The sequence below is a fragment of the Nicotiana tabacum genome, chromosome 15 (genome assembly GCF_000715075.1).
Source record: "Nicotiana tabacum cultivar K326 chromosome 15, ASM71507v2, whole genome shotgun sequence".
In the NCBI taxonomy this organism is placed as follows: Eukaryota; Viridiplantae; Streptophyta; class Magnoliopsida; order Solanales; family Solanaceae; genus Nicotiana; species Nicotiana tabacum.
In genome coordinates this window covers 79455093-79469673 of record NC_134094.1, presented here as the reverse complement: position 1 = coordinate 79469673, position 14581 = coordinate 79455093, and the positions used below count along the sequence as shown (strand labels likewise).

At 39.4% G+C, this 14581-nt stretch overlaps 2 protein-coding genes across 2 annotated transcripts; one reads left to right on the top strand and one right to left on the bottom strand.

The window, feature by feature from the left end:
* The first annotated feature begins 632 nt into the window (after positions 1-632).
* LOC107775728 (large ribosomal subunit protein eL14-like) lies at positions 633-1034 on the top strand. The gene is made up of 2 exons (XM_075231592.1): positions 633-869; positions 975-1034. The coding sequence occupies exons 1-2, from the start codon at positions 633-635 to the stop codon at positions 1032-1034; spliced, it is 297 nt and encodes a 98-aa protein (XP_075087693.1).
* A 10650-nt stretch (positions 1035-11684) lies between these two features.
* On the bottom strand, positions 11685-12365 carry LOC107775726 (uncharacterized). Its single transcript, XM_016595484.1, has one exon. It carries the CDS (start codon positions 12363-12365, stop codon positions 11685-11687), a length of 681 nt encoding a protein of 226 aa, XP_016450970.1.
* Between the last annotated feature and the right edge of the window lie 2216 nt (positions 12366-14581).

The following is a 14581-nucleotide window of genomic DNA, read 5'->3' as shown; positions in this document are numbered from 1 at the left end:
TCCATTAGATGTGTGTTTGGATCTTTGTTCTGCTTCTCTTTGAAGACACAACAATTCTGAAGCATCTCCTGCTTTAACTCGAAATTGTTTGTTGCAATCGGAGGTGGTCTCACACTTGATAAACCTTGATTGTAGACTGGTCAATTTTAATCGCCAAGTGGTCTTCCAAGCATGGAAGCTATATTTCCTAATTGGTCTGCACCCAAAGGTTGATTTTAAGCAATTTTATGACCTTTCTCTTCTTCATAGATAATCTGTGCATCTCTAATTGCTTCTTCTTCTGCATTCTGTGCCCATTGCTGTCATCATTGTGCTGCTTCTCTCGTAGCCAAATATACATTATTTTCACTGTTTCCATCCATAAGTTCTTTGGTTGAGGATTGCCCAATCTTTTTTGATGTCTCGGTGCGACTTATTTCCTTCCTCAGCTGTTGTAGTTATTTTTTAATTTCTGGCTCGTATGGTAGCACTTCTTTAGCAAAAGCTCGAGTAATACACCAATCTTAACCTGTAACGTGCGCACAGTCAAAGAACACCAACCATAAAAAGCAAAAAAAAAAAACAAATTCTGAATTAGCACTACAAACTATTTTAAAAATGACTCGCGTGTCTACTCCTTCAAATCACCGAAAATGCCTCTCAAGAGGTTTGTGGAGATTGGAAGGGTAGCCTTAATCAACTACGGAAAGGAATATGGCAAGCTGGTCGTTATCGTCGATGTCATCGACCAAAATAGGGCTCTTGTTGATGCTCTCGACATGGTGAGGAGCCAAATTAACTTCAAGAGACTTTCACTCACAGATATCAAAATGGACATCAAAAGAATCCCAAAGAAGAAGACCTTGGTTGAGGCTATGGAAGTTGTTGATGTGAAGACCAAGTGAGAGAACAGTTCTTGGGGAAGGAAGTTGATAGTGCAGAAGAGGAGGGCTGCACTTAATGATTTTGACATGTTCAAGCTTATGTTGGCAAAGATTAAGAGGGCCGGAGTTGTGAGACAAGAGCTTGCAAAGCTTAAGAAAGCTGCTGCTTAAGAACTCTCTGATTAGTGCAATTGATATATAGGCCTTTTGGATATTGTATTTTCTTTAGCTTTGAGAGATGTTATAACAGAAGTATGTTTTGTTTATTGCCATGCAATATTTAAGTCCGTTTAGAGATAAAAAAAATTAATTAAAAAAAAACTATTTTAAAAACTATTGATTGCCAATCCCCGAGAACAACGCCTAAATTTGACGAGCTCGCAACACACACTTAAATTATGCTCGTTAGTCAAATATAGTATAGTATAATATCATATCCACATGGATTGGATTTAAATAGTATTTTCGTAGTTTCTAGCTTGATTTCTATCCAGGAGAATCAATAATTGAGATTTATATGATGAATAACTAAAATTAACTAAGAATGTAAAGCTATAGACTAATGACAATCAAAACAATGAATAAGCAAAGAAAGTTATCAGTGGGAGAAAAATAGGGGTTGATAGGATAGGTGCAAGATTATTGTTTGGGATCTAACTCTAGATAATTCACTTCTAATGTTTAAGTGATTCTCTCAAATTCACTCAATTATTAGTATAAACGTTTAGTACAAACTTCTCTCTCGATTAAGTCTCAACCTCACGAGATGAACCAATTTAAGCACATGAAGATATGCAAGAATTCGTAGTGGATTGGTCTTTAGGAGAACCTCTTTAGATTATCCTCCTAACTAGGTTTAATCAATGATTCAACTAGCCTTTTTGATTAATAAGAAGAATTAATGAGCTCACCCTACAATATAATGCAAAGATCACAAGTTATGCCTCTATCGATTACATGAACAAGTAAATATAGATACAATAGTTAAATCATCCAAAACTCTTCAATACATAAAACTAGAGTTATATCCATAAAAAATCATCAATAAACCAAATCAATCAAACTATAAAGGCAACTACTCCATAGATATAGATCAATTCATCACGAATAAGTTTAAAGCAAAGAAAAATATAAATTCAAACCAAACTCGGGTCTTGAGTGAGGATGGAATGATGAAATCATTGTGCTCGTATTCTTCTAACACCTCCTTAGTCTCCTTAGGTCTAATTTGTGTCAAAAGTACATGAAATAATGTTTATCCATGTATTTAAACCAAGTAGGGTCGGGCCCAGACGACATCACCTTCTCCTAGCCGAAATAGGAAAATTACTCTGTAAAATATTACACAGGCGCACTGTATGGGAAGACGCGCCATGCGGGGCATTAGTGGGGAAATCTAGAGAGTTGGTTCTGACAGTGAGTAGAGAAATGCAATGGGGATTTCTCAGAGTACGGATTTTTCTTGCGTTTTGACATCCAGACTTGGTCCTCGACCCCCGAACACAATCCCAGCTTAATCCCTTGGGCTTTAACTCAGACTTCAAAGCTCCAATCACTCAAATTCATTCCAAAACATATACATAGCTCGGAATCACTCATACAAGGCATAAAACACTCAATAAGTGCAAAGCACTATCAATTAAAACCTCAAAACGAATAAAGTGCAGTAAATTGGAGTGCAATAAGCGACTAAAATATGAGATTATAGCCTACAATCAAGAAGGAGCAGTTTCAACCTGCGAATGCGTGGAAACACAACAACCCCAGATTTCAGGGACAAGGAGCTCCAAATTTTATGAATCAGCCGAGGCAGCAAGTTCAACCTCAATAGCCTAATCAGCCTGGTTTAGAAGATCTCATGAATGCCTTCATTGTGAAAACTGACGAAAGATTAGAAATACAAGGGGCAGCAATTCAAAATTTGGAGAAGCAAGTCAGACAGATTGCAACAGTATTATTTGAGACGATTCCAGGCACTCTCCCCGGTGATACTGAAAAGAATCCTAAAGAAAAAGTGAATGTTGTAACCTTGAGAAGTGGGCAAGTGTTGAAAGACTCCACACCGATCCAAAAAGAGGTGAAACTTGAAAAAGGAAGTGGGGAGCAGCTGAAAAGTGATCAAGATAAAAAGAAGAAAGGCCAGATGAAAGATGAGAAAAAGAAGAAGGAAGAAAAATTGAGTAGGGAGGAACAAGAGAAGAGAAAGCATATGTCAGCGCTACCTTTCCCTCAAAAGCTATATAGAGAAAAGCTGGACAAGCAATTTGAGAGATTTCTGGATATGCTGAAATAGGCTCATGTAAACTTCCCATTTATAGAAGTGCTCTCACAAATGTCGTCATATCCTAGACTCTTGAAGGAGATCCTGGCGAAGAAAAGGAAAATCGAGGAGACCTCGGTGGTGAAGCTCACAGAGCATTACAGCGCGATATTTCAAAACAAACTGTCCCAAAAGTGTGGAGATCCAGGGAATTTTACTATACCTTGCTCATTAGGAACTATAAATTTTGACAAGCCCTTATGTGATTCTGGTGCCTCAATTAACTTAATGCATCTATCTATTTACAGGAAACTGGAGAAGGAGACTGGAGAGATAAGGCCGGTACCAGTATCTTTGTAGCTGGTAGACCAAACGACTATAACACCAGAGGGGATAGTGGAAGATGTGTTAGTTTGGTGCGTTGTTTTGAATTGAAGGCAATATCTCTTAATTTTTTAAACATTGAGAATAGTGAGAGATTTAGTTGTGACGCTTAGGCTCAGTTTTTGACTCTTCTATAAGTACCTTAAATTGTATGATCTTAACTTTACTTAACTACTTTGACTAGAGTGACTTGATAATCCAATCTCGAGTGAGCTATGTGCCATGTGTGTGTGAGGTTTTATGTTGTTCTGTGCATTGCATTTGATATCTAGAACTTGCCTCGTGTGTTTACAAAGCGTAATAGTAGTTGTATTCAGTCTTGGAAGTGATATAGTCATTTCTTTGTTGAGCCAGTTATATGCTTTTACCCACGTAATTGTTATGTATCGTAGTTAACCCCTTTGAGCCTTTAATCTTTTTTCTTTAGCACCCACATTATAAGACTTACCCATTTATATGAATTGACCATCTATTTGAACCTTGTAACTCTCGTGAGCACTTGAATTTGTTATGAACTTTCTAAAAGTTGAAGTGTGGGGTGGTTGGTTTGGCTTTTGAGTGAAACTATTGAAATAACGAAGATGGTGAACTGTTTTGGAAAAGTAAGAGCCACTTGAATTGAAAAAGGAAAGGAAAAGAATAGTTGTATTGTTGTGCAAAATATTCTTTGATAGTGGTGACTCTTGATGTGATTGTGCTTAAAGAAGTAGGGAGTTAATGTATATTAATGTGAAGGTGCGGTTATAGTTTGACATAAGTGTGGGGTTTTGAACAATGAAATGTATGTATTAAAGTGCATAGGGAGGTGTAGTTACTCTTATATCTAAATGTATCCTACCCATCCCGCAGCCTACATTGGAACCAATTAAAGTCCTACTTGATCATTGACTGAATGTGCTCAATTAGTAGAGTATTACACTACGGGCAAGCTTGTGGTACGTCTTTTGTGGCATGTGAATGTTGTTTCTGAGAGTGAGTGAATTCTTTCTATCTTGAGTTCCAAATAGTTCTTAACTTTTATTGTGTGTGGAACTACTCTCTATTGTTGTGTGAGGGCACTTGATTCATGAAGTAAAGGTAATGTCGACCTCTGTGTTAGAGTAAGTGAGAGGGTTATATAAAATGCGTGGTTCTTTTGAGTCAAATTTTGAGGCTAGGATGTTACGGTATTGTTCTTATTATGTTTTAAATATTATTGGTGCGATGAGTTATGAGAGTTGTTGAAAAAGGTCGTGTTTATATAAAGAGTAGTTTGATTGCTCGAAGACGAGCAATGGTTTAAGTATGGGGTGTTGGTTCCATTACCGTGAATTATCTCCATCCTAGCCTGAGCAAAGATAGTACAAACATCAATATCTGGGCCAAAGCCTCCTGAAGGCCTGAAATCACAATCGGCACTACTGGTGCCTGAGCTGGTCCAACCGACTCAACCACATCTGGAATCTTCTCTAGAGATTGAGCAACCGGTCGGTCTATAGGTGCTTCTCTAGCTGCTGTACAAGCTGCAGCTCGGCCTCCACTACAACCCCGGCCTCTCGCGGACCTCGCTGGTGGCACTAGTGGTTGTCCGCCATATCTGGCAGCACGTGTCCTCACTATTTGTGCGAGCAGAGACTAGAATACAAGGATGTGAAGCTTTCCTGAGGGTTCGGCAGTCTCTCGATGATAAGTATAGACGTCTTCATACCTATCCGCAAGATTTTACTAAACCTGCTCATGACTTGTGAGACCTTTGTAACCTAGGCTCTGAAACCAACTTGTCACGACCCAACAAGTTCAGTGATGGCGCCTATCATGATTCTAGGCAAGTCGACAACTCATACATACCAACATCTTAAAATTCAAAATATACGGAAATAGGCTTAAGTAAAAGTCTCATAAAAACAGGATGAAAACGTCACAACTGAATACATAATTTCCCAAAAGATCCGGGTGTCACGGAGTACATGAGCATCTATACAATTATATGGTTTGACAAATGAAACAATATCTAGAAAGGTAGAACAGTATGAACAAAACTACAAGATAAATGAGGAGAGTCAAGGTCTGCGGACGCCAAGGCAGCTACCTCAATACTCTTCGACTTTTGAAGATCCAAAAATTAGTAACCACCTTATCCAGAAGTACCTGAATCTGCACACGAAGTGTAGGGGGTAGCGTGAGTACAACCAACTCAGTAAGTAACAAGTCTAACCTTTTGGCTGAAAGTAGTGACAAGATCAACAGGTACAATCCATATATAGAAATAACAGTACGAAAATGTAGACATGCTTCCAAGTTCAACAGTTAAAGCTCAAACGTGTAAAATATGCCAAGTACGTGTAATAGAAATGAGGAATGGTACGTCTCAATATTTACATGTTAATTATGTATGCCAATTGTAACGCATAACAATGATGACATCATAAGCATACTCTAAGAGTATCAGATCACTCAGTCCTCCCATTCCCTCAATCCTTACAGTCACTCATTCCTCCTATTCGCTCGGCACTCTCTCTCGGTACTCGCGCTCGACGCTCAAAAGCGCACTCGGTAGGTACATGCACTCACTGCTAGTGAGTCAGACTTCAGAGGGGCGGATTGTTCCCAAGCGCTATAATAAGCCAATCATGTCATAAATCAACAAAGCATGCTGCGACTTGCAGCCCGATCCCACAAATATCCTCGCAACCAGGCCATCGGTAGCATAAGCTTTACAAAGTCATAAGTAGCATAAAAAAGATTAAAGACAAGAAAGTACTATATCAAACAAGTTTTGACTTAAACATTTGACTGAAGGCTTTATCTAAACATGAGGCAGTGTGTTTAGCTTAAATGCAATTACCAGTCAACTATAAAAAAACATGATTATGACTTCTTTTATTTTATGAAAAGGGATGACTTAATCTTAGCAGAATATATAATGAAGAGTTATTGATATTCATAAAAGTTCACCAGTAGCATAAGCTTTACAAAGTCATCAGTATCATAAAAAAGAGTAAAGACAAGAAAGTACTATATCAAATGAGTTTTGACTTAAACATGTGACTGGCGACTTTATCTAAACATGAGGCAGTGTGTTTAGCTTAACAACAATTACCGGTCAACTATAACAAACATGATTACGACTTCTTTTTTTATGATAAGGGATGACTTAATCTTAGCATAATATATAATGAAGAGTTATTGATATTCATAAAAGTTCACATCAACAAGATTGTTTAAACATATGCTACCAATAATTAGATAAAATCACGAGAATATCATAGTGATAACACAGAAGTTGCCTTCAGAGTTAGCAGCTACAAGTATAGACAAGGAAAGCATCTAAATAGTTAGATTTTTCATGCTTCACTTTAATTGTGGATGATATGAACTTATGAACATTTCAGGTTAATCTCAGTTAGGATTAAGTAATAATAAACTTGACCACAAGAAAAATATAATATAGGGAAGAAACATGTAGGGGTAGAGGTCACAATAGAATCATAAATGAAAGACTACGATGTTTCGTTAAACATGAACAGTCATTCAAGGTACATTAAGTGAAATAAGCCATGTATGCTATTTAGACTCAAAAACAAAAGTCATTTGAGGTCACATAACTGCCAAATAAACATTGATTAAAGACTTAGAAACATGACAAGTGATCACAAGTAGTCACTATATTAGCCTAAACAAAAATAAACATTTCTATACTAGTTTCAAGCATAATTAATGACTATAGTTCACATAAGACAACAAGCGTATTCATAATGCTCAAATAAGATGATCAAAAGAGATAAGTTAGGGATGTACTGACCTTTTTGAGGGCAGCAGACCAAACTAGAATTTCTCTTAGTTGCTTAAGACCCCAAAGCTTCAAGCTCGAAGCAGCGAAAGTCCTCAGAAATGAGAAAAAAAAGTAAATTAGTTAGAAAACCCAGGTTTTGAAATCTCATAATTGCTCGTAGATGATTGTTCTTTCGTCTAGTTGGTGATTCTAGGTTGTGGTAGATCATGTTAGGTCATTGTAGATGAGAACATTAAAGGTCTTATTTATAGTGCCATTAAGGCTCTAGGGTTTCAATGGATTCAAAATCACAAATGGAAAGTGACAAAAGATTGATGATAGCAAAATCAAGTGAAAACCTGAGAGGTAGAAGGGAAAATAAGGTTGAGTTTACCTAAGCATCACTGCGTTTGACCTCTGGACATCGAATCCACAAAATGAACGTTGAGATCGACTCCATGCATGCTCTGATTTGACAGAACATGAAGGAAATTTGGAGATTTGAAGTTGAGTTATTGACTCTAGGGTTTCAGGATTTGGGTGTTTTGAATTTGAGTGATGAGATAGGAAATAGCCGGCTAGATTCACGGATTTCAGAAGGCAAAGGGTGGTTTCAGGCTCGATATTTGACTTGTGAGAGAAAATCATATGATTTCCCTTTCAAGCTTAGGGTTTCAGATTAGTGGTCTTGAATTTGTGATCGAAAGAGGAAATTATCAGCAGGATTCGTGGTGAAACAGGGACAAAAGGGATTATTTAGAGTGGTTTCAAGTGAACTTGCATGGATTTGTGCATGGTTTTGGGAGATTGATGGCTGATGGAGATGAGAGAAAAGAGAGGGGAGAAGGAAAATAAGGATGGTTGTTCTCTAAGTGAATGATTAGTGTTTGGGAGAATAGGGGTTGGTCTCCGAATTAAATTTGGGAGATAGAACCTGGGCCGTTAGATCTGATGATCAACGGCCCTGATAATTTGATCGTCTAGGATTTTTAAGGGGGATTTTTGGTGTCCGTTAGAAGATGAGGTTTTGGGAGGTGCGATGAGACCTCTGGGTGGGTATTTAAAATTAAGAGAAAATTAGTGATTAAATATGAACCGTTGATCAGATGACCCAGTACTCAGATGTGAGTGTGTTTGTTTTGTGAGTGGTGAAGGAGGGTGACGTGGCACACAGTGATTGGTGCAAAGAGAAGGGCATGGATTGAAACATTGGAATGGAGATGGGGAGGGTCAGAATTAGCTGTTAGAATTAAGTATAAATAAATTAATTTTAAGAGATGGTCAGAATTAGATGTCAACAGCTGCCCCTCTTTGACCGGACACGATGAATGAGTTTTCGGGCAAAGAAATTGAAACAAAGCCAATTTTGTCCCGACTTTAGGCATGTATTGCAGGAGTGGCATGAAGTTTATAAGTTGTAAGATTGAGTTAAGGAAGATTATGAGAAGATTTTGGGAAGAATCTTGGAGATGTTAGGGCCGAATTCTGGCTTTTAATTGCTTACATACCTCGAGCTTAACGAGGATCATGCCTCATGTAGTTCTGGAGTAAAGATATTGAGGAAGCGGCACTCGTAGGAATTGCCCCAATATCGTATTATGATGATACGGCGAGACGGAGGATTGGGCACTCTTGATAGCTTGAATTTTGCGGCTTGATTTGAAGGATTTGAAATTTTTGAGTTTCACTAGTCATCTTAAACTTGGATCCTTGGCCCGCTAATGGGTTGTTGTCCCCATAGCATTGTAGTTTGGTCTGCTGCTAAGAAACGTTCCACACTACGGTGTTTGTTCCTGTAAAACAAATAAAATACACGGTAAGAAGTGATGATAATGATGCAGGAATGATAATGCATGGCTGTCGGTGAGCCGTTATTTAGGATCGGGATGGTGGGATACTAGATTTTGACTCAATTTGTTAGTCAGGCTATGTACCATTCTGCAATTGTCAGAGCATTTGAAAAATCCTCTCCGCTTTTTGGGAGATCTTGATCGGTAGACTGCGTCTCCGCTTGCTCGGAGATCTTTGCACTGATAAATGTCTCCGCTTGTTGTGAGAGCTTAATTTGTAAAGTGCGTCTCCGCTTGTTGGAAGACTCTTTGCACTGAAATGTAAAGTAGTCTCTGCTTGGGAGTGATTGACTAAACCATAATAATGATTGAAAGTGCATGAGAAAGATATACTCTTAACTGCGAAGCTAAGTTGCGGTCATCGATTGGAAGAACATTGGTGGCGAGGTTAGCAACTAACTATTCTGGCATCAGTCGTGACAGAGCGGTGATGTGAATTGCTTTGTTGGCGAAGTTTGTAGTTTGCTATATACAAGGCTCCGATTGGCAAAGTCAATGTTAAATTTGTACAAGGTGCTCTAATTGATTGAGGAGGTTGTTTGCTATATACATGGCTTCAATTGGTGAAGCCCACGAATCGTTTGTACAAGATGCTCCGATTAGTTGAGCAGGCAGTTTGATATATATTGGATTTGTTTTGATGAAGCCAGCGATCTATTTTGTACAAGGTGCTCCGGTCGTTTGAGCAGGCAATTTACTATGCATAGGTTTTTCGATATCAGTTGTCTGATTCCAAGGTACCTACAAAGGATTCAAAGGTTAGCTTTATCTATACTAGAAAAATCTAAGTAAAGAAGGAAGATAGATAATCTTATGCAAGTGGCGGGTCTGTCATTTTCCCCAGTGTGGTCTTAATGCCTCTTTTCTCCCTGTTGACCCTGTACTCAAAGAAAAATTCTTAGTGGGGGCGGGAAGGCTGTTTGTGTCGACCACAATGTTGGTTTGTCTCGGCCTTCGACATGATTGCGCCGCAAAGTTCAGTAAATGGAAAAAGTATGGTGTATAAATTTTTTGTTTTAGAAAACACTTTGAAAATACATTGTTTTTAAGGCAAATGTTGTCATTCCGGATTATGACATGTTACAAAAGGTTCTCCACACGTGAGTGTATCCTCTTGAAAACTTTGTCCTGTTGATGTCGATCTTCCGCGATGCTTCTGACAACGCGACTGCTTGTTGTCGCGATTGTGTCATAATTCAAAATAATGCATTACAAGGATTTTCCTAAGGTTATGACTGAACACTTTCGGGTTGCCTACGTATCTAAAATAGAATCAGGTCTGAATGTAGTTCGTGGATTATGATAAAATATGATGAAGATAACTGAGCCTGACTCAGGTAGCCTACGTATCCAAATGGAATTAGTCAAAGCGTAGTTCGATTACAACATATGCAAAATGATGAGATTAAGAATGAAAATGGTCGTCTTACTCAGACAGCCTATGTATCAAAACAGAATCAGGCCAGAATGTAGTTCAATTACAAAAGATGACTGAATCCGATGAGGATTGCGTAAGTATCCCCTTATGAGGAAATCAAGTCGGCGTAGTTCCTAAGCAACATACAAAATTGATATTTGGTTTTTCAATTATAAGAGAAAGGCGAGAGAGAAACCGAAACCTACGTGGGTTGCCTATGTATCCCTCCGTAGGAAGTCAGGTTTAACGTAGTTCTGTTACAGCAAAAACCTAACTCTATTTGTCTTCAAACATAGTATTTCTTGACTGTGTCTGAGTTGATAGGCTTCATGTTGACTTTTCCATCCATTTCTGCCAAGATTAAAGATCCACCCGATAGTGCTCGGTGAACCACGTAAGGACCTTGCCAGTTTGGAACGAACTTTCCTTTGACTTCTTCTTGGTGGGGAAAGATTTTCTTCAAGACTAACTGCCCCGGTGTGAATTGGAGCGGCTTCACTCTTTTGTTAAATGCAATGGCCATCTGATTCTGATATAGTTGACCATGACATATTGCATCCATTTTTTTCTCGTCAATAAGCATGAGTTGCTCCTGTATGACCCATATCCACTCTGCATCATCCAACTTTGCCTCTCGAATGACTCTTAAAGATGGTATTTTGACCTTTGTGGGTATCACAACTTCAGTGACGTATACTAACATGTATGGGGTTGCCCCAACGGATGTTCTCTTGGTGGTCCGTTAACCAAGTAAAGTGAAATGTAGCTTCTCGTGCCATTATCTATGATTGTCCACTATCTTCCATAGAATTCTATTGATATTCTGGTTCGCTGCCTCGACTTCCCCGTACATTTTTGGTCTATGGGCCGTGGAATTACGGTTAGCGGCGTTGTTAGTGATGATAGACTCTGGTATCCCAAATCTGCAGACGATGTTGTTTCTGACAAAATCTGGCACTACCTTCTTTGGGATGACCTTGTAAGTAGATGCCTCGACCAATTTGGTGAAATAGTCGATAGATACCAAGATGAAACGATGTCTATTTGATGTTGCGGAGTCTATAGGTCCAATCACGTCCATGCCCTAAGCGGCAAACGGCTAGGGTGAACCTATTACGTTTAACTCATTCGGCGGAACCCGAATGAAATCCTCGTGAATCTAGCACCGGTGACACTTCTGTACGTAGCGGATACTGTCACTTTCCATAGTTCCCCAAAAGTATCCAGCTATCAAGATCTTCTTAGCTAATGTGAACCCGTTCATGTGAGGTCCGCACGTTCCTACATGTATCTCTTCTAATAGTCTGGTTGCCTCAGTGGCGTCTACATATCTCAACAAACCTAAGTCTGGGGTCCTTCTATACAGGGCTTCCCCGTTGAGGAACATTTGGTTTTCCAGCCTCCTGAGGGCTCGATTTTGACCATTAGTAGCATTCTCCAGGTATTCTCTAGTTGCAAGGAATTTCTTGATGTCGAGATACCATGCTTTACCATTTGGTTCTTCATCTACATAGAAGCAATAGGCATGTTGATCCCTGATCTCTACCTCGATAGGGTCGATGTAGTTCTTGTCTGGATGTTGAATCATAGATGATAAGGTTGCAAGGGCATCAATGAACGTGTTTTGAATCCTGGGGACATGCTTGAAATCAATCTTTGTGAACTTCTTGCATAGCTCCTTCACGCAGCGCATATATGGAAGTATCTTGACATTCCTGGTGGACCATTCCCCTTGGACTTGGTGTATCAATTGATCAGAATCCCTTATGACCAAAAGTTCTTTGATGTTCATGGCGATTTCCATTATGATTTTAAGGATGCATGCTTCGTATTCAGCCATATTATTGGTACCATGGAATCTTATCTTTGCCGGTGCTAGACAGTGTTGTCCAAATTCCGACTCCCTTGAAGTTTGTTGCTCTATCGAAAAATATTCTCTATCCAGGGTATGATTCTGCAATATCTTCTCCAGCAAACAACACTTCTTCATTGGGAAAATACGTGGTAAGTGGCTCGTCATCCCCATCCACCGGGTTCTCTGTGAGATGGTCAGCTAAAGCTTGTCCTTTTCCTTTTGCGTTATGTACTCAATGTCAAATTCGCTGAGGAGAATTTGCCATTTAGCTTTCTTTCCTATAAGCATCAGCTTATGGAAGATGTACTTGAGCGGGGCATGCCGAGATATCAGATGCGTAGTGTATGTCGATATGTAATGTCATAGTTACTGGGCAATCCAAGTCAGAGCACAACAAGTGTGTTCTATGAGAGTATACTTGGCCTCGCATGGCATGAACTTCTTACTTAAGTAGTAGATGGCCTGCTCCTTTCTCCCAGTTTCGTCATGTTGTCCCAACACACTGCCGAAGGCGTAATCCAAGACTGACAAATATAGTGACAATGGCTTAATTGGTTCGGGGGGAACCAGCACTGGTGGATTTGATAGATACTCCTTGATTCTATCGAAGGCTTTCTGGCACTCTTCTGTCCATTTTGTTGTTGCATCCTTCTTCAACAACTTGAAAATGGCTCACAGATTACCGTGGATTGGGCTATGAAGCTACTGATGTAATTCAATCTCCCCAGGAAACTGATGACATCTTTCTTGTTCTTTGGTGGTCGTAATTCCTGGATGGCCTTGATTTTTGATGGGTTCAGTTCTATCCCCTTCATGCTTACAATAAAGCCCAACAGCTTTCTAGCGGGGACTCCGAACGTGCACTTTTTGGGGTTCAACTACAAACTGTACCTTTACAGGCGTTCGAAATAATTAATCAAATTGTCTAAGTGCTACGTACTCTTTCGAGACTTTATGATGATTTAATCCACATACACTTTAATCTCCTTATAAATCATACCATGAATGAGGGTCGTCATGGCCCTCATGTATATGGTGTCGGCGTTCTTGAGTCTGAACGGCATAACTCTATAGTAGTAGACTCCCTAAGGTGTGGTGAAGGCCGTCTTCTCTACATCTTCCTTGTGCATCAAGATTTAGTGATACCCAAAGAAACAATCCATAAACGACAGCAATCCATGCTTCGCATAGTTGTCGATGAGGATTGGATATTTGGCAGAGGGAAATCATCTTTTGGACTAGATTTGTAGAGATCTCGGTAATCCACACATATTCTAATCTTCCCGTGTTTCTTGGGGACCGGGACGATATTTTCCAGCCAGCTTGGATAATTGGTGACCCTTACTACATTCGCTTCTATCTGTTTGGTCACTTCTTCCATTATCCTTAAACTTAAATCAGGTTTGAATTTTTTGGGTTTCTGTATGACCGGTGATCTCATAGGACCGGTGGGCAGTCGGGACTGACGATCTCGACAATGTCAGTACTTAATCTTGGCATGTCATCATAGGACCATGCGAACACGTCGACATACTGTCGGAGGAGCTCAATCTATTTTTTCTTCTGCTCGGCTTTTAGGTGAATGCTGATTCTGGTTTCTTTTACGTCTTCTTTACTTCAAAGATTGACTACTTCCGTCTCTTCGAGATTGGGCTTTTTCTAACTTCCAGACTGCTCGATCTCCTATGGGAGATTGTCTAGCATCATTCTCTCGTCATACTCATAATCTGGGTCATTGCGCTAAACGGATACGTTACATTTCGTAACCGTGGGACTTGGGCTTTTAGCATTTTGATTATTGAAAAGGAAAGCTAGGTATAAATAAAGATGCAATATTTGAGAAAATGATTTTTTTTTATTTCATCAAAAGAGGAATGTCTTAAGCGTTCAAAAGAGGTAAATGACAAAAAGGTACAGGCACGGTGCATGCCTCAATTGACCGTGCACTTTTCAAAAAGTAACCTTCAACAGTTTCATACTACAAAGACTCCCGGTGAACCAAAGATGGACTATCGGTCAAATTCCGCAGCTCTTACCCTAGTCCGGCATCCCTGATAGTCGGTGTCTTGATGTCAGTCCCTTCACAACATTCTTCAATTATATTCATGAACAGCTTTCCCATCCTGTCAATGATATCATCTTCTGTACTAAATTTTGTCCCAGACTTGGAACATGCTCTGGCACAAAAACCTTTATCTCGG

Bases quoted from the DNA above. Each gene is read 5' to 3' on its own strand.
- LOC107775728 (XM_075231592.1), top strand. From the start codon at position 633: ATGCCTCTCAAGAGGTTTGTGGAGATTGGAAGGGTAGCCTTAATCAAC. The intron at 870-974 runs GTGAAGACCAAG...ATGTTGGCAAAG, and splicing joins AGGCTATGGAAGTTGTTGAT to ATTAAGAGGGCCGGAGTTGT.
- LOC107775726 (XM_016595484.1), bottom strand. From the start codon at position 12,365: ATGGCTGAATACGAAGCATGCATCCTTAAAATCATAATGGAAATCGCC.